Below are 24,593 nucleotides of genomic sequence, written 5' to 3' on the forward strand. Positions count from 1 at the left end.
CTGTCCAAGTGAGGCTTCCAGAGCCCCAGGTAGGATGAGTGCTTCTCAATTCCAGATGGACCATTGCTGTGATTTTAGTGTGTTGTATAACGTGCATCATAGGATCTATGTATGTGGTGAGACAGAGACTTCACCATGCCTGTCCACACTGAGGCTGGGGCAGGATTCACCTCCGCAGTCACAGCACCCAGCATGAAGGCTCACAGTACTGCATCAAAGGGTGTGGCGTCTGTAAGTGCTATGCTGATTGGTCACCTCTGGACACTGCAGTGAGTGTTTATTGATGGACACTGTGTGAGTACGCATGTGTGAGCAATGTGCCGAGTGTGTATAGATTGGTAGTGTGCTTAGTCTGATGTGTCCCTGTCCAGGATTTCTGTGCTGTTTGTTGATGAGTCTTGTGTTGAGCGAGCACTGATAGATGTTGGTTGGCTAAGAATCGATGGGTGCTGTGTTGAGTATGGATCTGTGAGAACTGTGCTGAGTGCATATTTGGAGGTCCATGCTGAAGGCATAGTTTGGGGTGCTGTGCTATGTCCTCCCATCTAGCAGCACAGTCTGAGTCAGCGTCCTCACTGCACTGAGCACATCAGAGCACATCTGCTCCCCACCATGGCCAAGTCCTGTGCACTGGTTCTATCAGGTAAGAGGGTAGCCTCTGAGCTCACGACAGATTGACACGGGGCAGGACCCTCCCACAGACTCCCATGGCACCTCCAGTCTGCAGAAATCTTCCTGTCCTCTCTTGGTTTCTTGCATGGACTTGAGTTTGAACTCTGCCCTTGCAAAGGCATTCAGCCTGAGGCACCTGGCAGACTTGGTTTGGGATGAGAGAACCCCCTGGCTTCTCATCAGAACACGGGTAGTCCCTCAGTCTCCACAAGAACTATTAAACCCAATATGAAAATGCATTCTCAGACAGTGGGGACCTCAGATCAGTGGGGACATGGGAGCCAACAGGTGACAGCCACACTAAGTGGGTGCAGCTGTGAGCAGGTGCCTGGGTCCACCCCTCTCGTCCTGATAGCATGTTCTATTATTCAGACCATTAGTCTTGAGGGAGCGGAGTGGGAGGTCCACAGTCTGCCAGTCTAAAGTGATTCCAAAATAGGAAGTCTGTTTGAAAGAATGCATAGCCATGGCCAAGGTGTGGGTGAAAGGGGCCGTGCTGCTCTACGGGGCTCCATCTGCAGATCAAGATTCTGTCTGACCCATCATCCATCATTAATTAGCTCATTCACAGTGGACAGTGGCCATATTCCAATGATAAGCCCAATCCGTGGCGCTTGTCCTGGAGACATAGCGATCCCAGGCAAACCCAGTGAAATCTCAGGCAAAGCCCACTATGCCAATGTCTGCTCTAGAAGCTTCAGAGCCATTTGTGGCCACTCAGCTAGGAAAAGACCCAGCCTTGCTCTGGATGGTGCCCAGCACCAGATGTTGAGATTGCAATGACTAGGCCATTACTGAGTTAGCTTAAAGGGGTGTTTTCCGGATGACGTTGTAAGTGCTGCTGAAGTCTGTTCTCAGCATTGAACCACACACTAGCATGGCAATGCCATGAAAGGGCTATGTTACCGTGAGATAACCCATAGCTGTGGTAAGTTTGGGTTCTTACAGGACACCCACGCTTGGTGCCAGGAATCCCCACCCCAAGTGCAAACCCGCCCTATGCCATGGCTTTCTTAGATGTTTCTTTTTCATCCCAGAACCTTTCTGTGGATTCCAGGCTTGCTGATCTAACCTTACAGACAGCCATCCAACAGGCTCTCCAACAAGCACTCACAACACATCTCCCCGAGCAGAGATGCTCCTAGACCTGGGGCAGCCACAGCGCGCTCTCTACCCTTCCCATCATTACAATGTCCTGGGTATGCTATACAGCTTGGCTCACCTGACTCTTCACTTCCTCTCTCTCTGCTGCCAGGACCAAGGGACTGCCATAGGACCAGAGCCTGTGGCTTAAAACAGCAGACGTTTTATTTTTTCAATGTTTTGGGGATCCAGACGTTCAAAAATCAAAGTGTGGCAAGGTTGTTCTTCCATCCGACCTGTGGGGAGAACCCTTCCTGCCTCTTCCTGTGTCCGGTGGCTTGAGGGATCCTCAGGTTTATGACAGCATGGTTTCGACGTTTGCTTAGGTTTTCATATGGCCATCCCTTCCTAGATGCTTATTCTTTGCTGTTTTTCAGAAAGTCATTGTCGTTGGATTTATGGGCCACCAAAAAGGAGGTCAGAAATTAGTGAAATCTGAGTCTGCCTTGTGACCATCGTGTGCATACCATGATAGCCAACAGGAAGTAGAGGGCTCTTTTTATACTGAAGGTCCAAAGCCCCCTTCCTGGGGCTCCAATGGCACAACCTTCCCAGGAGATACTGTCCCTTCCCAGCAACCATGTAACCACTGATGTCAGCTGGACACCTAGGAATTTATTTGCATGATGTTTTCTTTTGCAAACCAGAATTCTAGAGGCAGAATTCCAAATTCTAGGGCTAGAATTCCAGGGCCATGGGGAGCACCCTGAAAACTGCCTCCCCAGACTTCCTGCAAGCCTGCAACTGGCCATAGTTACCATCAGCACTGGCAGCGTTTTAGCAGCCTGAGCAAGCAGTTGTCCACCGCTCCAGTCTGCCTTCAGCGTAGCTGGCAGACACACAAGCCTTACCGTGAGGTGCCAGAGGTCATTCATGGACAGCTAAACAGGAGAGGCATGAGCTGAGCAAATACAGCTATCAATGGGTGGTGGGGGAGAACGCAGGAGAGCAGACACAGTCACTGGCCCAGAGGCCTGCAGACACAATGGAATAGGACAGCTCCCAACTTGCAGCTAAGGGAATGCAAGTCCAGTGCTGTTGAGTTGTATGATCAGCCCCACAAGACAGCCTTCTAGTCTAGAGCTGGCATGCGTCTCAGTGTTTGTAGGAAATAGGTTGGTGCCTGTTCGGTGCCACTCAGCTACCTTCAAGCACTATCTGTGGACATGGGAGCCTCTCCTAGGCCCAGACCTATCCTGAATGAACAGTGGTCTTGGCTCTGGTTCCTCTGTGGTTGTCAGCTGGTGGGTATTGAATGCTTTATAACTCCATGCCCAGGATTCTTAGTTGGAGGGGCTAAGGCTCCTGACATCCCTTTTGCCCACCAGTTCCCCGGGATCCTGAGCAGCCTCTGGAACCTCCCCGCTACACACACACACTTCCTATTTAGTTCAGGGTCAGCTTGGTTGCCTGATATCCAGATCTTGTCCCAAATCTTTGTCTGAGCTGCAGAAATCTTGGAGGCTTACACCATGTGCATTCATGTGGCCACCTCTATGTCTGCTCCCTGTCCACCTTGAGTAAGCCTGTTCTGGAACTTTTGCCTGACTCTAGTGTTTCTGAGATCTGGGCTTAGTCCCTGTTCCCATGAGTGGAATAGCTTCTTTAAGTTGTAATACGCAGCCCTAGTCTTCTTTGATTCCCTTTGCTGTTGGAACTGCAATAGGTCAGCTTTTGCCTCAGGGATCCCCGGCTGCACCTCAGCTTTCTATGGCCACAGCTCCATCCTGCATGTCCTCACTTTACGCAATGTTTCTGGCCACACCATGAGGCCTTCCTGCCTCAGTATGCATGGAATGCAGTACCTAGTCTTCCTCTGCAACTTTCTAACCGGTGTGCTCAGAACTGCAGCAGTGGCCCCAGAGCGTATTATCCTTTATCTGCTGAGCTAAACTCTTCCCCCAAGGGCTTCCAGAAACTTTCCTAGACCTCCTCTGGCCGTCGGTTTTCTATTTTCAAATTAAGTTGACTTCACAGCACTGTATTCAAATTAAGCCATCTTCCTAGACCCTACTTCTGTATATAGTCAGGAAAGGCGGTGATGCGGTGTGTGTGTGTGTGTGTGTGTGTGTGTGTGTGTGTGTGTGTGTGTTCATGCTAATGTGGGCTTAGTAAAGTAATCACACAGGCAAGCCAAATTTGAATGTCTCACTCAGTCTCAGGATCCCCTAAGGCCCATGTCATTACACTCATGCATTCTGGGAGGAAGGTCACAGCCTCATCAATACTCCCTCGCACTTCCAGGGTAGAAACATGAACTAATGTTCTTTTAACCACTCAAGGATTAGACCCAGGGTAGAGGGAATGGACTCATTAAAATAATAAGAGACATAGACCCCTCTACATATAGCATTCTAGACTGGGGCCACTATCACAATATAGATATCTTACATCCTGACACTTCAACTCCATGCTCCTTCTTCGTAATGCACCCAAACTGAAGTGCACAGGTCTTTCCAGTTAAAGACCTGGCAGGAAAATTAATTCCTTTCCCTGCTGCTCACAGGAACCAGGACTGCTGTCTGACTTCCACCTGAGGTTACTGGCTGCTCCCTGTTCTCCCCTCAGCTGACACTTGGCCCTTGCTATTGGCCTGTGGATCTTTTGCAGGTGAGGGATGAGGGGAGAGAACATCACCAAGGTCAGCACGTTCATCCTGCTGGGCTTCCCCACAGCCCCCAGGCTGCAGTACCTGCTCTTCCTCCTCTTCCTGCTTGCCTACCTCTTCGTGCTGGTGGAGAACCTGGCCATCATCCTCACTGTCTGGAGCAGCACCTCTCTCCACAGGCCCATGTACTATTTCCTGGGCTCCTTGTCTTTCCTAGAGATCTGGTATGTGTCAGACATCATCCCCAAGATGCTGGACGGCTTCCTCCTGCAGAGGAAATGCATCTCCTTTGCTGGTTGCATGACTCAGCTCTACTTCTTCAGTTCCCTGGTGTGCACGGAGTGTGTACTCCTGGCTTCCATGGCCTATGACCGCTATGTGGCCATCTGCCATCCCCTGCGCTACCAAGTCATCATGACCACGGTGCTGTGTGTCCAGCTTGTGGCCTTCTCTTTTGCTAGTGGTTTCACCATCTCGATGATCAAAGTCTACTTTATCTCCAGTGCCACCTTCTGCGGCTCCAACGTCTTGAACCACTTCTTCTGTGACATCTCCCCCATCCTCAAGCTGGCCTGCACCGACTTCTCTACTGCAGAGCTGGTGGACTTCATTCTGGCCTTCATCATTCTGGTGTTCCCCCTCATAGCCACCATCCTCTCCTATGGACACATCACCCTGGCTGTGCTGCGTATCCCTTCGGCCACAGGACGGTGGAGGGCCTTCTCCACCTGTGCCTCCCACCTCACCGTGGTCACCTTCTTCTACATGGCCATGATCTTCATGTATGTGAGGCCCCAGGCCATTGATTCCCGGAGCTCCAATAAACTCATCTCTGCTGTGTACACTGTCCTCACACCCATGATGAATCCTCTGATCTACTGTCTGAGGAACACTGAATTTAAGGATGCTCTGAGAAGGACCCTGGGCTTGGGTAATACTCCTCAGTAGACATTAAGTATTCTCAAGTAGAATTCAAATAAAATCTCATATCATATCCTATTTAATATTTTAATGGAATTTAACAAACCTATAAAATTACCTATAGTAATGAGCCTTTATCCAAACATATTTTCTGCGTGTGGACTCAGGAAACTATCTCCCAGGTAGATCAAGCATTAGAGTCCAACTCTAGGCGCCCTCTCTGCCTCAAGATAACCACTATGCTGGCTACTATTTCCAGAGAGTAATTTGGATGTTTCGAGTTTCATTATTGTAATCATGAAGTACATACACTTTCATGTTCTCCTTTGCCTCAGCAGTATGTGTTTTGTGTCTCCCTGTCTTTGCATGTAGCAACAATTCATGCATTGTTGTTCAGCGATATTCACATATGTATCAGCATGAAGTCCTGTATTTTGCTCTTGGTCGACAGTATTACGGGTACTGTCTAGGATGTGTAATGCTGCTATATACAATCCAAGTAGTATTTTATTGATATCTAGGCAGTTTAGTGAGCTATACAGAGCTGTATCTAGGCTAGACATAGGTACACAAAGGCTGTATGTTTCTATATCTGCTGAAACACAAGATGTGTGTATGGTCAGGTTTAGAAGAAACTGGTTTCCAAACTTTATGTACCAGTTTTACTCCCATTACCAGTGTAAGAGAAGAATCCTAGAGGTTCTAAATCCTGGCCAACATGCAGTGCTGTTCACCTGTTTCCATTCAGCCTTTCTTCTGGCTTCCAAAGGCTTCTTACTGCGACTTGTATCTGCATTTCCCAAATGCAAACAGTGTTCTGCAGGTACTGACACCGAGTGTCTCACTGTCCATTGGATATGGCCTCTCTGCTGAGCCATCCACATCTTGTGCCCACTTTCACACTGGTTTCTTTCCTTACAGGGCTTCTTACATCGTCTGGATCGGAGCTCCTTGTCAAATCTGAGCCCTTGGAAGAAAAAACCTTCCAGTTCATTATATGCTCTGACCTCATGGGTCTTACAATGAGGAAAAGTTCTTCATTTTCATGTCTAACGTGTACAAACCAGACTCTCTGAATGTGGCCGACGGTGGAGGCTGACTGAGAAGCCAAGGACAAAGGCGCTGAGCTTTGATTCTTCTGCATGGCTGGGCTCTGTGGGAGCCTTCTCAGCTTGGTTGACCACCTTCCTGGACCTGGGAGGAGTTGGGAGGACCTTGGTCTTAACATAGAGTAGGGAACCCCAATGGCTCCTTGGCCTGAAAAGGGAGGGAGGAGGGTATGGATGGAGGGGAGGGGAGGGAAGGGGGAGAAAGTGGGGAGGAGATGGAAATTTTTAAATATAAAAAAAAGTTAAATTCTTCCTTTGTATTTAGACAGAAAAGGGGAGATGATGTGGGGATTCCCCTGTGTAGTGAGGAGCAGACGGGCTACATTCCTACAATTTCCCTTATAGAGATTTTACATTTAAGAAATGTTTACTTCCCCTGCGTTTGTGAAAATGTTCTCCTGTGGCACTCTACCTTTGTTTTAAATGTTTAAATTTGTAATCCATCTGAAACAGAAACCATTTTCCATGAGGACCTGAAATTAGTCTAGCACTCACCCATTGTTTGAAAGGTCACTACCTTCTAGGTAGTGTTACCTTTAATAAAACAAAGCACTGAGAACATATGGATCCTTGTGCTTTGAACTTCAGCCTGTTCCTTTTATCTACCTGGTTTTGGGAGCCAGACCCACTCAAGACTTTCTCAGAGGCTCGGATGAAAGGGCAAAGGGCACATTTGTTCTGTGTCCCTGTACAGGTGTAGATATCACAAGGATAGTCTGGGGCTCATGTCAGAGCCTTGGAGCCAAGGTTGTGGTTTCTGGGGACCCAACTCTTCTCCTTGGGCTCTGGTTATCAGTCCTAAAGCATCTGTGTCAAAAGGATCATGTGTTCTCTTGACAGCACAGTCTGATTTAGCTATATCTCCCCCTGCAAATAGTATACAGGCTTCTGCGTTTCTTAATAAACTTGCTTGGCCTAAGTCATCAGCTTTTGCAAGACCCCAGCTTTTATTTTCTGTCTTCTACCCCACCCCCATCTCCTGGCACTTCTCCCTCAAGGCCCAGTCATTGAAGAAGGACCTGGTCCAGGTCAACCTGCCTGTCTGTCTCCTCGTGCACCAGTCCTACAGGGCTTTTTTCCATGTGGTCTTTCCCATGCTGTGAGGTCCGCGAGCGTGTCCTCCATTCATGTGCTTCTAGTCTATGTCGTCCTGGTTTCTTTCAGATCTTCCTCAAAGGAGTTACACATCTTAGAATCTGCTTGTCAGTGCCAACAGAAGAAACACTCGCAGGTTTTCACTCATGGAATTGTGCTGAATCTACAGATTAATTAGGAGATACTGTTATAATCGCAATTTTGAGATTTTAATAAGAAAATAATGAACACCTGTCTTCTGCCACAATTTCAATTTCTTGACCCTACTTTGTAGCTTTGGTTAGCAGTTCTTCTTTCCCGTGCTTGGGTTTCTAAAAATTATGACACAAAAATGTATCTCTTAAGTGTAAATTATAAAATTCTGTTACTTTATTATACTGTGCACAATGTAATTTCGAGCTTTCTTTTAGAGATAATGGTAGGTTTACATAAAGTTGCAAAGACATATACTAGGTAGTCCCTTGCCTGGTCTTCCCACCAGTGTCTTCTTGCGTGATTAAGGCACAGTTTGGTGACAGGACATTGACTATGACACACCCTACGGCACTTGTTCAAATCTCATCATTTATGCAGATTCATCTGTCACAGAGTATGCACATTTGTGATGACTGGACACAGTGTAGTTGGGGGGCAGAGCATTCCCATCATCAGAAGACATCAAGTGTTGCTGACGCACAGCCACACCCCCTACACTGTAGCCTCTGGACACCCCCAAGTTGTTCTCCCTGTCCTTTTATTTCAACACATAGTATACTATAAATGGAACCACACCTCTTGACCTTCAGAGTGTGCCACCATGCCCAATCTTGGATATTTCAAATATGAATTTAAGGAAGCTACTTATATATCCTAGACACAAGTCTGTTGTCAAATATGTGGCTGGTAAATATGTTCTCCACCTGTAGTTTATCTTCTCATTCTCTTAAAGTTTCATGCAGCAGGCATTTCTAGGTTTGGTAAAGTCTAGTTAACCCATTTCCTATTCTGGATTATGCTTTTGATATCAATTTTAAAATATTACTTCCCAAGAAAAGTGAGCCTACAATTCACAATCCCAGAGAAGCTAGACAACAAAGAGGACCCTAAGAGAGACATACATGGATCTAATCTACATGGGAAGTAGAAAAAGACAAGAACTCCTGAGTAAATTGGGAGCGTGGGGATCATGGGAGAGGGCTGAAGAGGAGAGGGGAGAGGAAGGGAGGGAAGCAGAGAAAATACATAGGTCAATAAAAACAATTTTTAAAAAAATACTTCCCTAGTCCTAGGCCTAAAATGTTTCTCCTATTTTTTCCTAAAAGCTTTGTGATTTCACATATTACATTCAAATACATGATCCATCTAGACACATGATTTTAGGACCTTTTTCCAGGTGTTAAGGTTATCGACAGTTCATTTGCTTCCCCCACGGCTAGTCAATCGCTCTCTCACTATGCCACGAAACTATATTTGCACCACTGTAGAAACAGCTGAGATCTGTGCTGGCTCAGTTGTGGCAGCTCTCTCTGCATCATTGGTCCTTGTTCTATGCACACCATAGCCTCCAGAACCACTGCACGCTCTTGATTGATAGCAACATGTGGTAAAGCTCAACAACGGGAGAGTAGTTCCTCAGACTTTATTCTTCTTTTTAAATCCATCGTGGGCAATCTAGCATCTTTACATTTCTGTAATTTTATAAAGTTTGTCTCTACCCATTAAAACATCCTTGTGAAGGTTTTAGTGGGAACTCCATCAAACCTATAAATCGGCTTGGGAAAAATCAACCTGGTGTATTTCTTCTGATCTGTGATATGTAAGCCTCTCTATTTTTTTGAGGACTTTTTTTGATTTCTTATGTTATTTTACATGTTGTACCCTACAGATGTGTTACACTTAAATTCAAGTATTACAGTTTACTCAGAGCAAGCATAAATTGAATCCCATCTGCTACTCAGCTCTGACTTATATGCTGTTAGTATACATAGCACTGTAATTCTGTGTGATCTTTTTTTTGTATTGCACAACCTGGCTGACCATACTCATCATTCGAGGAGCTTTTCTGCTATCTCCTTTGGGTTTTCTGAGTAAAAATAATTATCATCTACAGATATTTTTCTTTCTTTCTTTCCCATGTGCATTCTGTTTATCTTTTGTACTTATGACATGACTTAGGGGTTTCATTGATTTGTAAGTGTGGGGATTGCTTTTTATTCAGAAGGCAAATCTTATTCTTTCTCTACTTGATTTGATGTTAGCATTAGGGTTTTGTGGGCGGGCTTTCTGAAGATGAGGCAGTTGCCTTAAAAGTCTTTATTGGAGCAGATGTGTTCTTTTATTATAAACGAGTATTTAGTTGTGTTCAATGCTTTTCTTGTATCAGGCACTCTGATCACATACATTTCCTGTTTTGTTTTTATATTAGTGGGTTTTCAAACTTCAGCTGGTTTTGCATCCTTTGACTAGATCACATTTGCTTCTGGTGTCTCATTTTTGATGTCATTGGATTCAATTTGCTAATGTTTTCTTGAGGATTTTCCTGTATACATTCGTAAGTGATATTGCTCTATGGAGTTCTTAAACTTTTGTACTGTCTTTGACAGTTATGGCATCATGACATGTGGTGGTAAGCATTCTCTCTTCTGGTTTTTGAAGGGGATTATACAAATTTATTTGTTTACATATCAAGAAAAATTCTTCAGGAAAACATGCATGTTTAAGAATTTCATTTTTGGTTGTGATTTTTTAAATTACAAATTCGATTTCTTCAACACAGAACTACTAAGGTTGTCATATAATTGATTTGTGAAGGCCTGAGTATGTCTTTTTCATTTTAATGACTTTAAAATATTATACAGGTTTCATGAGCTACTTCCACGCATGCATGTAATATACTCTGAACATTCCCCCACACCCCACGATGCTCTTTTGTAGTTTGTCTTCTCATCCTCTTAAGGTTTCATGCGGCAGGCATTTCTGGGTTTGGTAAAGTCTAGTTAACCTGTTTCCTATTCTGGATTATGCTTTTGATATCAAGTTAAAAAAAATTACTTCCCAAGAAAAGCCAGCCTACAATTCACAATCCCAGAGAACCTAGACAACAAAGGGGACCCTAAGAGAGACATACATGGATCCAATCTTCATGGAAATTAGAAAAAGACTAGATCGCCTGAGTAAATTGGGAGCATGGGGAATCATGCTTTACATCTCACATCACTCCTTTTGGTGCCCAGTTCCCCTTCTACTTTTACACCATCAGTACATACGTGAGTTTATCTATAAACTCTAGGACCCCCAAACAAGAGAAAAGATGAGAATTGGGCCTTTCTGACTTGATTTGCTTAGCATGATACAATGATTACATTAACATGATACATTAACATGATAACATGATTTCAAGATTCTTTAGGGCTGAACAAAATTTTACTTTTATATCTAGCACATTTTCTTTATTCCTCTCATGCTGGACATGGTTGGCCCCATAACTTACCTATTGTGAGCGGTGCTGCAACAAACATTGAGGTACAAGCATATTTTCCTGCACGTTGACTTGGAATTGTTTGGGGTAAGCGCCTAGGTGTGGTATAGCATGGCCATTTGGTAGCTCTATTTCCAGGTTTTTTTTTTCGAAGAATCTTCATACTGATGTGCATACAGGCTAGTTTAGTATATACATTATCACTAGTAGTATATATATATATATATTACTATTATATATATATAATATATATATACTATATATATTAGTATAATATATATATATATATATATATATATATATATATATATATTACTTTTTTCTCCACATCCTCACCAGAATTTGTGGGGTTATTCTGGTCATTTTGACTTGGGTGAAGTGGGATATCAATGTACTTATAATTTTATTGCTTTGATCACTAATGATGTCCTTAAACTTTTCATATGTTTATTGGCTACCAGTGTTTCATCATTTGAGAATTATCTGCCCATTTCACAGGTCTATCGGCTCATTTCACAGGCCTGTTTATTGATTGGGCTGGTTGGTGTTTGGTGAGTTCTTTGTATGGTCTACATATCAGTCCTACGACAGATAAGTAGTAAGCAAAGATTTTCTCCCGTTCTGCAAGCTATCACTTCTCTTAATTGTTCTCTTGCTATGCAAAAGATTTTAGTTTCATGAAGTCACTGTTTTCCGTTTGATTCCTCTACTTTTCTTCCAGTTTCCAACGGATACCTTGTACATACTTTTAAAAGAATTTCATCTTTATTTGCTTATCTTTGGGGATTATCATTTTTGCAGCATTGTAAGTGGTAAATCAAGGTGTTACCTTATGCAAACAAACTTAAAACAACCTCCTGTGAGGCTGATTCCCTACTCTGCTCACTGGACCAAACATTCCTTTCATTTGGGTTCTTCTAGACACCTCCCTTTTCTAAGTATGATGTTTTGAGCATTTCCTGTATAAACATGAAGCACTACACCAAGAATATTAGTTTTGTTTCAACCAAATGTGATTTAAAAAACTCATTCACCAAGGAATAGACGATAAAGCTTCCATTTCCCCATTCTCTTCTTCTGACTTTCCGCTGCAGTTCCCAGTCTTCTGCTGTCATTCGGGAAACTTCCTCACTCAATTCTTCTAAAGAAATATCTTGCTGAAGGTGAGAGATGCCACTCAAGTAGGCTTATTCTTCCTCTGAGTGGCTGTGGAGTTCCTCCAACAGCTTTGGGAGAGCCTCAAATGATGGGGGCATCAAGAAACCCTCTGGTCACAAGCATCCAGGGGAAATAAAACAGGTGCAAATACTTCCTAGGTCATTTTGTTGACCTTATATTATTTTTGACAAGGCAAGAGAGAAAAAGAATCCCTGATTAAAAATCATGTTCATGAAGGAACAAGTGAAGACTTCTTTTTAAAAGTTCGAATACAACTCAAAGTGCCAGGCGGAGGCACACACCTTTAATCCCAGCACTGGGGAGGCAAAGGCGGGACTCTTTGAGTTCAAGGCCAACCTGGACTAAGGAGCAAGTTCCAGGACATTCAAGGTTGTTTTAAGACAGAAAAACCCCGTCTTAAAAAACAAAACAGACAACAACAACAAAAACAAAACAGAACAACTCATTATTATAAGAACAATATACTAAAAAAAAAAAAACATGGGGGGGGGGGGATCCAGGGATTCAAAGCTCATCGAATAGTCAATATTTTAAAATATCTCACGGTTGATTCACAACAAAAACTCTCAGTAAACTTGGGGCAGATGACTGACTCCAGCTTAAGTGGGCACTATTAAGATCTGCAAGTTAATGACATACACCGTTTTTCATTATGCCACCAGCTGATGCTGTCAAACATACCTCAACTCAGGAGGTGAGGCAGTGTCTTTCTTAAGGGTGAGCCTGCCCGCTACTGACACCAAGCACACTGGAGGGGAGTTGCGAAACAGGATGATCGAGATGCAAGAGCTATATGGAGAGCCATTCTCAATATACTGGAAGGAGCACTGGGCTTTCTAGAAATGGGAAAGGCAGGGGAGCTTTGGTGAAGGTGGTCCACACCCAGGGCGGGACTCCCACTGTTTTGGGGACACACACACTCCCCACAGCACTTTCTTGGCTTCCTCAGACTCTTCCTCCTTCGCCTCAGAGGGTCTTGGAGCTTAAGACGTCTCCAGGAGGCAGCTGTGGAAGTGAGACAGGGAGCTCTGCCCTGGAGACCATGGTGGTTCTAGACCCCCTCAGCTCTCAGCGGACAAAAGCTCAAAACCGAGTCCCGAGCGGGTCTCACCCACAGAGCCCAAGCGGGTGGCAGAACCTCCTCTCCGAACCCAGGCAGGGAGTAGGTGAAGCCCACAGAACCCAGGAAGTGGGGTCCAGTCCTCAGAGGTCGAGCGTGGACCCGGGTGGCGTATTCTCACCACAGGATCTGGGGAGCGAACGGATCCACCCCACAGAACCAGTAGAATACCCGGAGCAAGGGAGTCACAGTTTCGTGGCACCCCTCAAGGCATCTACGAGAACCCCAGCTCAGAGTCGGCACCCTCCATGCAATCGGCAAGGCCCAGGAGGGTCTTAACGCCCTTCACACACGTAGATCTATTGTCTGGGGGTCCAGCCGCGCTACTCGCCCAAAGGAGCTAACACCTTGCCCATAGTGTAGGTCTAGGCTTAAGCGTCGTCCCTCCGATATAACCTGGCCCAATCCTCTATTCACCCCCAAGAAGGTTATTTTTTTTTTCGACAGGCGCCGCGAACACCTCGGCTGTGACGTCATGGCAGCGCGCCGCGGACAGCTTAGGACCCCGTCGCGCTCGCGTCCGTCTGGTCCTTGAGCCGGCGGGGACGGCGGAGCAATGGCCTTGAGGCTGCTGAGACTTCTCCCGGCGTCAGCGTCCGCGCGCGCGGCTGGAGCCCAGCGCGTGGTGAGCGGCGGGCGGCATGTCTTGTCTGGGTCTCGGCCTGTCGGCTCCGAGCCCTGACGCCCCGGCGTTGTTGGTCAGACCCTCGAGCCGCGAGCTCCCGAGGTCCCCACCCCCAGCTCCGGGTGCAGCTTTGCGGCGGGACTCTCTCTCCAAGCTGCATCTGGGGAACCGGGATGCCGGGGTCCCTGGAGTCTGGGCCGGCTTGCTCGTCCGTTCAGTGTTTGGCAAAGCTGCTTGGTTGAGCGCCCCGTGGACGCTGGGGTGACGTGATGTGGAGCCGTAACAGAGACTTTTGGGGTAGATTGGGGGAGGATCAGGACTTCCTAAGATGCATGCAGAATAGTGGGTGATAATAGGCGCCGCGGGGGCCGTGGCTGGAAACAGGACACGTTTTTTGACAGCACTATAACTTCTTTGCTTCTTAGTAGCTAGAACTGCAGAGATGTTAAATTTGTGAAGGGGTTGACCTTCTTATTTAGGATTTTTGTTTTGAGCAGAGGAGTGGTGGATGTGAGAAGTATGAATGAGCCAGAACCTCCTGCATCCAAATGGGGTGTGCATGAATGTGAGCCGGAATCAGCGCTGTCAGCCTAAGCCCCGTTAGGACCATGCTTATCAACTAGGCATGTTCCAGTGCTCTTTTGCTTTGACCTTGACTCTTAGAGGCTACAATCCTTGTTCCTTCAGCACTCCCAGTGAGCTTGTTTCACATATGTATGTCGGAAGTTGAGTTCATCCTAAGTTTTGCATGCACTGAGTTCATTCCTCACGCCGTGAAGTCCAGTGGTTTTGCAAAGTGGACAGTGACATATCTCTGCCTTTTTATAGTACCACACAGAGTACAAAAATAAAACTCCATTATGCTTACTTAATGTTCATTTATTTTTCACCCCCTAAACTGACAGCCACTGCTCTTTTGATGATTTCTGTCATTTTGCCTTTTCTGAACTCCTGTAGTCAGTCACACGTTACATTGCCGGTAACACTACTATTTTTGGGTACAATTATTTTTACAGTGGGGCTGAACAAGTAGCTCAGCGGTTGTTCTTCTAACACACACACTAAATGATAAGTCTTAAGCCAGATATCATGGTGCACACCTTTAATTCCAGAATGAAACAGGCAGGTCCACATAGTGAGACCCTTGTCTCAAAATGAAACCTCAGAAACAGCAAGAAAAGAAAAAGATTAGCTCATGTCTTTATGGCTTTTTTACATCATTTCTTTTAATTGCTGGGTAATATATCCATAGTTCGGATATATTATCACTTGTCTATTTGCCTATTTGAAGACCATCTTCCCCCTTCGAGGCAACTGTGAAAAAAAGCTGCATGGAGTATGCGTGCAGATTTCATGTGGGAATGTTTCCTACCAGCTGTGACGTGGTTGCTGGGTCAGCAGTGAGATGGTAGTCTTGTGACCATCTGTCACCCACTGACTCCCATTTGCACTACTCAGCGGTGCAGAGCATTCTGCTGCACGCTCTCTTGCTGGTGTTGGTGCTGGCAGTCATTTGCATTTGTGGGCATCCTGTGAGCACACACAGTGTGTGTCTGGGTTCTCATGGGGCATCTTAGGCACTTACTTGCCATCTGCATCATCTCTGAGATTGGTTTACTTCTAACTTTAGAATTTGCTGCCCTGCCAGTTGTTTGCCTTTTAACTATGTACCCACGGCTGTTCCCTGCTTGGTGATCTTTTTTTTGTTTTGGGAGAGTGTGGATTACTTCAGTTTGCTGAATGGACCGGGAAACTGCTGAGGATGTCTCTTGCCTTATGGGTGAGAGATGTAAAAATGACCTCAGCAGCAGTGCAGTAGGAGAGGAAGGTGATGCTTCTTCCTCGTAACCTGCGAATTTGGCTTCTGTGAGTGATTATGGAGTTGAAGGAAGGCAAAGATAATGCTTTATTTACTCTGTTGTTTATTAGATCGTGGGCAGTTCCTGCTGTAAAGAACTTGGGGGTTAGAGTATGGAAACTCTACTTTATTTTAAGTCTTCTAGCTTTCCCGTGCTTAAACTGTGTACTTGGTGGTGAGCTAACGAGGTAACAGGCTGAAGACAGAAGTCTTGATCAGAGAGGTATTTTTGTTCTGTCGGGTCCTCCTCCTCTCTGCCATCTGTTCATCCATCCACCCAGTTTTCATTAACATAGCAAGCATCCTTGGCTCAGGCCCTGTTCTGAGACTTAGGGATGTAAACATTCAACTCTCAGAGAGCTTGCACTAAGGAAGAAGGGAATCAGCTCATCAAATAAGAGAGGCCTCCTCCTGTTTTACTTAATACTTGCTAATGCCTGCAGTAACCGGAGTGGTGATGTGATGTTGTTTTTTTCAGGGACAGATTCATACCAGTGTGCAATGCCAGCTGAGGTATGGACCTCTGGCCTTCGTTCTTGGTGATAAGACAACCAAAAAACTGAATGAGTACAGCCGAGTGATAACGGTAGACGGGAACATATGCGCTGGGAAGAACAAGCTTGCAAAGGAGATCGCAGAGAAGCTAGGTATGGACCTCATGCAGGATGACCCTAGCTTTTCAAGCATGTGGCTGCTTATCACACCTAGAATTTGCTTGACTGTTGACTAGGTAAATTTAGGCCTAAGGTAGGTCTTTCACATTTTTTTAGTTGCTTATTTAATATATGCCTATAATCTCCAGCTCTTGAGAGGCTAAGGCAGGAAGACTGCCATGAAATAAAGGCAAGTTTTGGCTGTATAGTGAGCACTAGACCAGCCAAAGCTTCATAGAAAGATCCTATCTCAAAAAGACTGAATTGTGGAGCGGGGTTAGGGTTCAAATGTGGTAAATTTAAAAAATGGGATTGGCTTTTCCCTGGGAGTGCAGCAGAGCGCTTACCTGAGCTGCATTGCCAGAGGAGCTGTCGCTGTCTTTGCTCTCACATGGGATGATGGGGAGGGTAGGCTGACCTGCTCCAGTTCTGGGTGCAGCAGTCTGCTGACTTGCCTTTTGATGGTGTTGGACAGCAGCAGTGGGGTGAGGATTGGAAGGAATGCCATGTGCTGCTTGGTTGCAGGAAATGGTGAAGCATGCTCTTTAGCCATTGTCCCCAGCACCTCATGTGCTTCTTGAGCATGTGAAGAAGTGTGGGCACAAAGGTGACTTCCCTTGGGCTCTGATGACCAGCCCTGGCCATAGCATTCACATTTTCTTTGTGTTTTTGTCCAACCATGCACTTCGAGTGGTAGTGGTCAACCATGCTTCCTCTGGGTGTTCTCTCCTTAGGCATGAAGCACTTTCCAGAAGCAGGCATCCAGTACTCAAGCAGCACCACAGGCGATGGAAGGCCCCTCCACACGGAATTTAGTGGCAGCTGTAGCTTAGAGAAATTTTATGATAATCCCAAAAGCAATGATGGCAACAGCTACCGCCTGCAGTCCTGGCTGTACGCCAGCCGCCTCCTACAGTACTCAGACGCCCTGGAACACCTGTTGAGCACAGGTACCGCTCTTCCTGGTCGGGGTGGTGGGCTTTCCCTTTCTCGACCCCATTCTAAATAGAGGTTTTCTGAAAAGGTACTTTAGGCAGCTTATAGACGTGATGTCACTGCTTTAAGCATAAACCATGATGGAGGATGGACACACGGGTGACTGTCGGACTCATCAGGATGGACTGTGTGTCCTATATAGACATGAATGACAGCCAGTGGGTTTTCTGGAGGGACAGTGGCCAGGCTGGAAGTTGTCACAGAATAAAAGTTAAGCCTTGAAAAGATGGCAGAGGTTGGGAAGAGGCAAAATATGCAGGGTCTCAAGGGTCCCTACAGTTAGAGAGAGTGTGTCCTAAGATGCTATTCAAGCTGGGTGTATTTGGACAAGCAAAGTTTAGAGTGAGAGACTGGTAGCAAGGACTCAAAAGCAAGGGCATGACAGAACAGGAATGTGTGTAGATGAGGTCAGGATATAGCCCCTTCCCTGGGAAGCAGCAAAGCTGTTAACTTGGACCTGAACCCAGAATATCCTGAAAACTAACAGCAGGCGTACTGTGCCGTGTGTCAGGAACTGTATTCACAGTGACACAGTATGGGGGCGGGGGCTATGGCTGGTATTTGAGGCTGTGGTTGATGAGTGAACTGTGTGGGAGAGGGAGTGGCTGATGTTTAAGGCTCTGTCTACTTTGTATGGCAGTGGCTGCCCCATGCTTGATGGACAGATAGTGTGAGAAAGACCAAGTGATTTGTGTTTAAGGCTGTGTCTGCTTCCTGTGTCAGTGGCTTCCCTGGTGGTTTAGACAAGTTCAGGTGCTCCTGGAAGTTGGGCCAGTGATTCTGATTCTGAGCTGAGCTAGAACAAAGATGTATTTTCAGCACGACTTCAAGATAGCTGATAAAGCTGCTTCACAGATTCCCATTTGTCCCAGAAGAGTCTGGTTTTATTCCCCAATTTTGTTAATGATTAGTTTTCTTCCAAGGATGGAAAAGCTCTGGGCTTGATTAGTATTGTTCCTAGGAACTTATGTGATCTGGAGTCTTCTTGGGTTCTACACCAGGACCTCCCTCAGGGAAATCCAAGCAGTAGCTTGGAAATGATATTGGCCCTCACGGCAGTCCTTGGTTTTTTGTTTGTTTGTTTTTTTTTTTTTTTAAAGCATATTCTATCCTATTTCCTAACCATTTGTTTCTTAAATTAAAAAGAAACATTTTACATGTTCAATGAACAGCGATTTGCTTCCTTTTATGCTGTGTTCAGTTACTATTTTGTGAGTAAGTACCTGCTGTGTGCTAGGCTCATTCCTCAAGCCAGGAATACTGCAGGAAGGAAGCTTCTGTTTTAATAGGAGCATAGAGACTGACTGGAAAGATGCGTGGCAGGAGTGAGTTGGTGGTGCGTGCTCTAGGGAAGCTGGTCTTAGATGAAGTTACATAACAACCAGCTAACTTCTCAAACACTGGACAACGAGTTTTCTCTGGATGGTGAGTGGAGCCAGGGCCCGTTCTTCCATAGGGGAAGGTTCTGCCTAGACCCAGTGGGATGGATTGCAGGGACTTTTGTCCTGAGTATCATGAGGACCACATTGCCATGAGTGAAGCTGGCAGTGGTGGCAATAAAGGTGAGAAGTGGCCAGCTTAGAATATTGGACCTGGAGGTCGTTACTCTGAAGGAGAGGAGGCCATTAGGAGATTTGAGCACAACTTTATCAGCCCACTTTGTAAGTGGCCTGCTGCTGCTGAGCAGGGAGAGTACAGATATCATTGGGAGAGGCTGTGAGCTCCCTCCCTTCTCATTGAGTGTGACTGGAGCGACTACCTTTGGCTGCTTCAGCACCACCACCTCACAGACAGGAGTGTCCCCGTGTGGCTGCCCATCTCTCAGATCATGTTAACAGATGTGGAAGACCTTGGACCTAGAGAAAGAAGTGGTCATTACATATCTGCTCTAGAAAGTATATTTGATTGGAGAGTTAAGCACGTCTCTGTCAACATAAAATAGTGCTCTGAACCAGGCTCTGCGTTGGGACATGATTGCTCTGAGGCAGAAACCTGAAGCTGCTGTTGAAAGAGAGCAAAATACTGTTCTTTAATGATGGAGACGGTCTCAGGAGAACAGCAATGTTACTTTGACCTATGGTACAGCACTTTACCAAATGCTGGAATTCCACCTCTTGTGGCAAGATCAGAACATGAATTTGTCCCATTTCCAGACATATGAGATAACAAATAGTTACTAAATTGCTCTGAACTTGGGACATTTTTATATTAATTCTTTATATTTAGAAAAACAACAAAAATACGTATGTTTGAGAGAATTTGAGGATGGTTGTGATGAGTAAGTCATGAAGCATAGGAAGAGTTGACCTGGGATCTGAGAGGTCACAGTGAGGCTGAAGTAGCTGGTTTAGAACCCACCTTCCTCTTCTGTTCCAGGTGATAGAGGAGACAGTGTTACCCCAAAACAAAAAAGCACTGTGGTTTTAAATGTGTTTCCCACTTGTAACAGTGTAGTCTTTGAATGTATTTGTAAGAACTAGAACTGTAAGTGACTGGGCTTTTGTTTTCCATTTCTAAAATGAAATTTCTAGTTAGTAGTACTTTTTATTTATTTGGTTTAAAATTGTTGTTTACCTGTTTCAACAGGACAAGGTGTGGTCTTGGAACGCTCCATCTACAGTGACTTTGTCTTCCTGGAGGCAATGTACAACCAGGGCTTCATCCGAAAGGACTGTGAGTTGTGTCATATTCATTCCCTCTGCTGATGGGGACACTTCCACAGAGGCCGAGGGGGGGGGGGTATTTTGTGCTGTCGCATACCATATTCCCCAGGGGAAAGGGAGCTCAGCAAGCTCCCGTTGTCCTTGTCATCCTAAATGGGTATCTTTTGTCCATTCACTTACCCTAGAGGCATCCTTGATGTTCAGGAAAACTCCGTACCCTGCAGCTCCCCTCGCTACACCCTTGGTCCTGAGGTCAGCCCACAGCTTCACTAGTTTTCCTTGGCCTATATAGCTAATTTTGCTAAACTCTCCAGGTCTAGTGTATAGTTTTTATGAAATTAGGCCATTTTATTTTCCCCTCTGTCATTTTCTGTACAGTTGCCCATCTAACAAATTAGTGAGCCTGTTTTAGGGACATTGGCATCCTTGGCAGATGACAAAGGAGATAAAAAGGATAAAAGTCTGTTGGTTAAAGCCAGTTAGCCTGGGAACCCTGGGGCAATTGGTGTACCTGTAAGGAGTTTGGGCTATACTGTGCTTGGCCTGAGTCAGTTTCAATGTTAGGTTCTTGCCTGTGTGCTTGATGGCTGCACCAGTGGGCACTGAAATCTAATGGTCAGCGTGGGTATAGTCGGTCAGGGAAACTGAGGCAAGCAAAAGGATGGTTGTAATCTGAGACTGTGGCTCTGCTGTATCCTGGTGGCTAGAAGTTGTCCCTCTGTGTGTGTGAAGCGGAAGGAGTGGGCAAGGGGCAGCTTGCCCTGTACATGCCAAGCAGCAGTTGAGGTTGGCCAACAGGTATTTCTGGGAGCCACTGTACACAGCTCTGCCTGGATGCTCGGGGATCTCAGGCAAGGCTTTTGTTATCCTAGGGACAGGGGAATGAAGCCAGCAGAAATGATGAACGGCAGCACAGCATCCCTGAGCACCCCTCCGCTTCGCTCTGGAGTGCTGTGGAAAGAGCACGCCTGGGGCCTGACTGGCATGTGGCAGGGCTGGGAGTCATTGCCAGGGACAGCTCCTGCAGTGAATGATGCCAGAAGTCTGTAGCTGTTTAGAGTTTGATAGTGATGGGCTCTCTTGTGTAGGTGTGGACCACTACAATGAAGTGAAACGGCTCACTCTCCCAGAATACCTGCCACCCCACGTAGTTGTCTATATCGATGTGCCCGTACCAGAGATCCAGAGCCGGATCCAGAAGAAAGGAGATGTAAGTCGGTACCCATGCGAGCCAGATGTCTACATGTTTTTGTGATCAGCGTGTGCCAGTTCCCAGTGACCTTCACAAGGCAGGAGGGCCCAGCCGAGAGCATATCTATCCCCTGAGCCATTCTTGTGGGGAGGCAAAGTGAGCATATCCTCTGTCCTTTCTCCTCTGTTCTCTTAAGGGGTCTCATGTCCTATTGTCCTAGAGATGAAAGTGATTTGGATGTCCTTTCAAGCGTCATGTAAATTTGATGGGTGTTTTGTGTTGAGTATTTATGTTACAAGCAAGGAAGTATATTATCTTAACAGAGGGCAAGGCTGGCTGGCACATGGCAAGTCTAGCAAGCAGGGCTTATATGGGTGTGGAAGGATGCACATCTGCATGTGATTCCCTGTCGCCCCTACAGTGCTTTTGTGGCCCCTCACCTGTTACTACTAAGTGCCTGTGTCTGTCAGACAGAAGTGCCCGTAGTTCCTGCCTGGCACCCCTTGTGCTGGAGTAATGTTCCCAGGTGGAGTGAATTCTCCACCTTTATAGACAGCTGACTGTTCCATTTTCCTGTGCCTGGTCTAGGTGCCAGGGCTGCAGGCACTCAGGAAATGGGTGACTTTTTTATTTTTATGAACAGCTTTAGTGAGGTGGGATTTATACTTGATTACATACATGCACCAGTTGAAATTAGCAACTGATTTTTAGCCAACTTAGCAAATTGTGGCAGCTTCTATCACAATCCAGTTTTAGAATGTTTTCTTATTTCTGTACGTCAGAACAGTAGGCTAGTCTTTTTCTCCTCCCTCTCCTCTTCCCTCCCACAAATGTTTCTTGAGTACCTCTGTGCCAACTACAGAATGCTGGGACTGTATGTTAACTGGACAGGTGAGTTCCCACCCAGCAGCTCGTGTTCTAGTGGAGGAGCCCTGTCCTGAGCAAGGAAATGAGCAAAAGCCACACAAGACGAGCCTGGGAGAAGAATGAATCTTAGCTTTGGCTAAACTGTCCACTCTTAATTGACAAGAGACGTGAAAGAGTGAAGGAAGAGTGGAAGTGGGAAAGAAGGGGAAGAGCAGAGAGGTAGAGAGGGAGTCTGCAGTAGGAGAAAGTGCAGGTTGATGGGAGAGACTGGGCCTCCCAGTCTCTGTGGTTTCTCGTTGCCTGCTCTTGATGTGAGGTACAGTAGAAAGGCAGGTGGGGCTTCTCACAGGGACCTTCTTCCTGGCCCTGCTCTGTGAGAGGAGGGTCATGACATGGATTCCTCTGTAGTCAGGAACAGTTCTTGCTGGTTGTGCCCCCACCACCTGTCCCCTAAAGCCCTTGCAGCTTGTTGGTCCTTAGAAAAAAGCAGTACCCCCAGTGTGCTCACGCTTTACACACTCACATGAGAAACGGAGTCTGAAGGCCTCCTGCTCTTTGTCTCTGCTTCTGTTCAGCCACATGAAATGAAGATCACCTCTGCCTATCTCCAGGACATCGAGAATGCCTACAAGAACACCTTCCTCCCAAAGATGAGGTGAGCCCAGCACAGTTCTGACATGCCAGACTCAGGCTGTCCTGCAGAGACTGGAGGAAGCCTCGTAGCTCAGAGCGTTTTCTCTCCCACTCACAGCCTCAGGCTGCAGAGCCAACAGGAGACTTCAGTTTAGGTTTTGTGAATTTGTTTGGTTTTTTTTTTTTTTTTTTTTTAATGCTTTTTCCCCTTCCAGTTAAATCCTTAAGATTCTTGATGCTAAAAATAAATTTATGCTCAAGTCCATGTCAAATTTTAGCATTAGAGGTACATTCTTATTCAAGTAATGGCTAGATATCTAGAAAAATTGCTTGAAACACGGCATACCTGTGGAGGAAATCTATCAATACACAGTCCTTTACATCTTTAGTCAGCATCCTAAGCAGTATTAGGGTTAGCATCACCCTAATACTTCTTTCATTCCTGTTCATGTGTTGAAGCATGAGGGAAGAATGCTTCCCCTCGCCACAGGGTTCTCAGGTCCTAGGTATATCTGTATGTGTTACAGTTAAATTGTTTGATACTGAAAAGTTTTAGGGTGTTGTTTAAATTCTCAAATTAAAGTTATGAATAAAAACAAAATGAAGCAAGTGGTTTTTAGCTCCTGCAGAGCTGTACTATGGTGGCATGAACACCAGAATACCCAGGTTCCAGCCTGTGTGGCTTCTGGGCATTTGTGCAGACCTTCCACCTGGAAATTCTGACCTTGTGTCTCTCATTCTGTCTTACAGTGAGCAGTGTGAGGTTTTGGTGTACAGTACCTGGGAATCTGAAGACTCAACCAAGGTGGGGCAGTGCTAATCAATGGCACATGTTCTTAGACTTGATGTGCAGGGTTCGCCGGGCCACATGATGGGTTTGATTACTACTGGCTTTAGGAGCTTTGGCGAATCATAAATGTTGGAGGGGAAGGGGCGCTTGTTCTTCCTGGTCGTCTGGATAGCTTACACCCAAAATAATCACACAGAAACTATATTAACTTGGCCATTAGGTCTAGTTTCTTATTGGCTAATTCTTATATCTTAATTTAACCCATTTTTTATTAATCTGTATATCACCACGAGGTCATGGCCTACCAGCAAAGTTCTGACATGTCTGACTCTGGCGGCTCCATAGTGTCTCTCCGACTCCGTCCTTTTTTCTCCCAGCATTCAGTCCACCTACCTAAGTTCTGCCCTATCAACAGGCCAAGGCAGTTTTCTTATTCAGTAATGGTACCCACAGCACACAGAAGGGACTTCCACATCACATAAACAGCAGTATCTGTCCTGCTCATTACCCTCCCTGAGCCATCAAGTTATTGATTTTTTTTAAGTAGCTTTGTTTATACAATCTTAAAATCATAGATGGCAAAGATGTGAAACACTTTGGTATGTATATGTATCACAGAGCATGACAGCTGCACCTTGCCTTAGTTCAGAGGAAAAGTTAGTTGTTTAAAGAGAGCTGTTTTCCTTAAGTCTGTGTTTTGTGAAACTCTAGTTAACCTTAATTGAGTTTTCAGGAAACTCAGTGAATACCAGCCAAGAAAATTCTGAAAGGAGTAATTTAGGACATTTGCTCTCCCACATACAAAACCATATACACAGTAGGAAAAAGCTCTGTCATTAATGCAAGAAGTAGTAAGTCACCCAGTTAGTGTGAATTCTTTTTGTTTCACCAGACTCAACACAGAGACCATTTTAGTGTGGCAAAGCAAGTTCCTTTAAGATAATAATAATAATAATAATAATGTGAAATAGGAGGGAAGAGGCCATTTCTTAAATGGCATTAAGTAAATATC

At 45.5% G+C, this 24,593-nt stretch overlaps 2 protein-coding genes and 1 pseudogene across 2 annotated transcripts in view; all 3 read left to right on the forward strand.

Annotated features, from left to right (window-relative positions):
- Window positions 1–4,432: 4,432 nt before the first annotated feature.
- LOC119821344 (olfactory receptor 6B2) lies at window positions 4,433–5,371 on the forward strand. The gene has a single exon (XM_038340317.1). The coding sequence runs from the start codon at window positions 4,433–4,435 to the stop codon at window positions 5,369–5,371; it is 939 nt and encodes a 312-aa protein (XP_038196245.1).
- Window positions 5,372–13,793: 8,422 nt separating this feature from the next.
- Window positions 13,794–24,593, forward strand: part of Ndufa10 (NADH:ubiquinone oxidoreductase subunit A10) — a 38,853-nt gene continuing 28,053 nt past the window's right edge. The window contains exons 1-7 of the mRNA XM_038340562.1: window positions 13,794–13,929; window positions 16,266–16,434; window positions 17,175–17,390; window positions 20,023–20,109; window positions 21,188–21,309; window positions 22,734–22,813; window positions 23,542–23,596. Coding sequence (XP_038196490.1) covers window positions 13,861–13,929; window positions 16,266–16,434; window positions 17,175–17,390; window positions 20,023–20,109; window positions 21,188–21,309; window positions 22,734–22,813; window positions 23,542–23,596 — 798 coding nt within the window. The 5' untranslated portion in view covers window positions 13,794–13,860. The remainder of the gene's footprint in view (window positions 13,930–16,265; window positions 16,435–17,174; window positions 17,391–20,022; window positions 20,110–21,187; window positions 21,310–22,733; window positions 22,814–23,541; window positions 23,597–24,593) is intronic.
- On the forward strand, window positions 18,801–19,616 carry LOC119820658 (annotated as a pseudogene).

Source organism: Arvicola amphibius, chromosome 8 (genome assembly GCF_903992535.2).
Source record: "Arvicola amphibius chromosome 8, mArvAmp1.2, whole genome shotgun sequence".
NCBI classification, from domain to species: Eukaryota; Metazoa; Chordata; class Mammalia; order Rodentia; family Cricetidae; genus Arvicola; species Arvicola amphibius.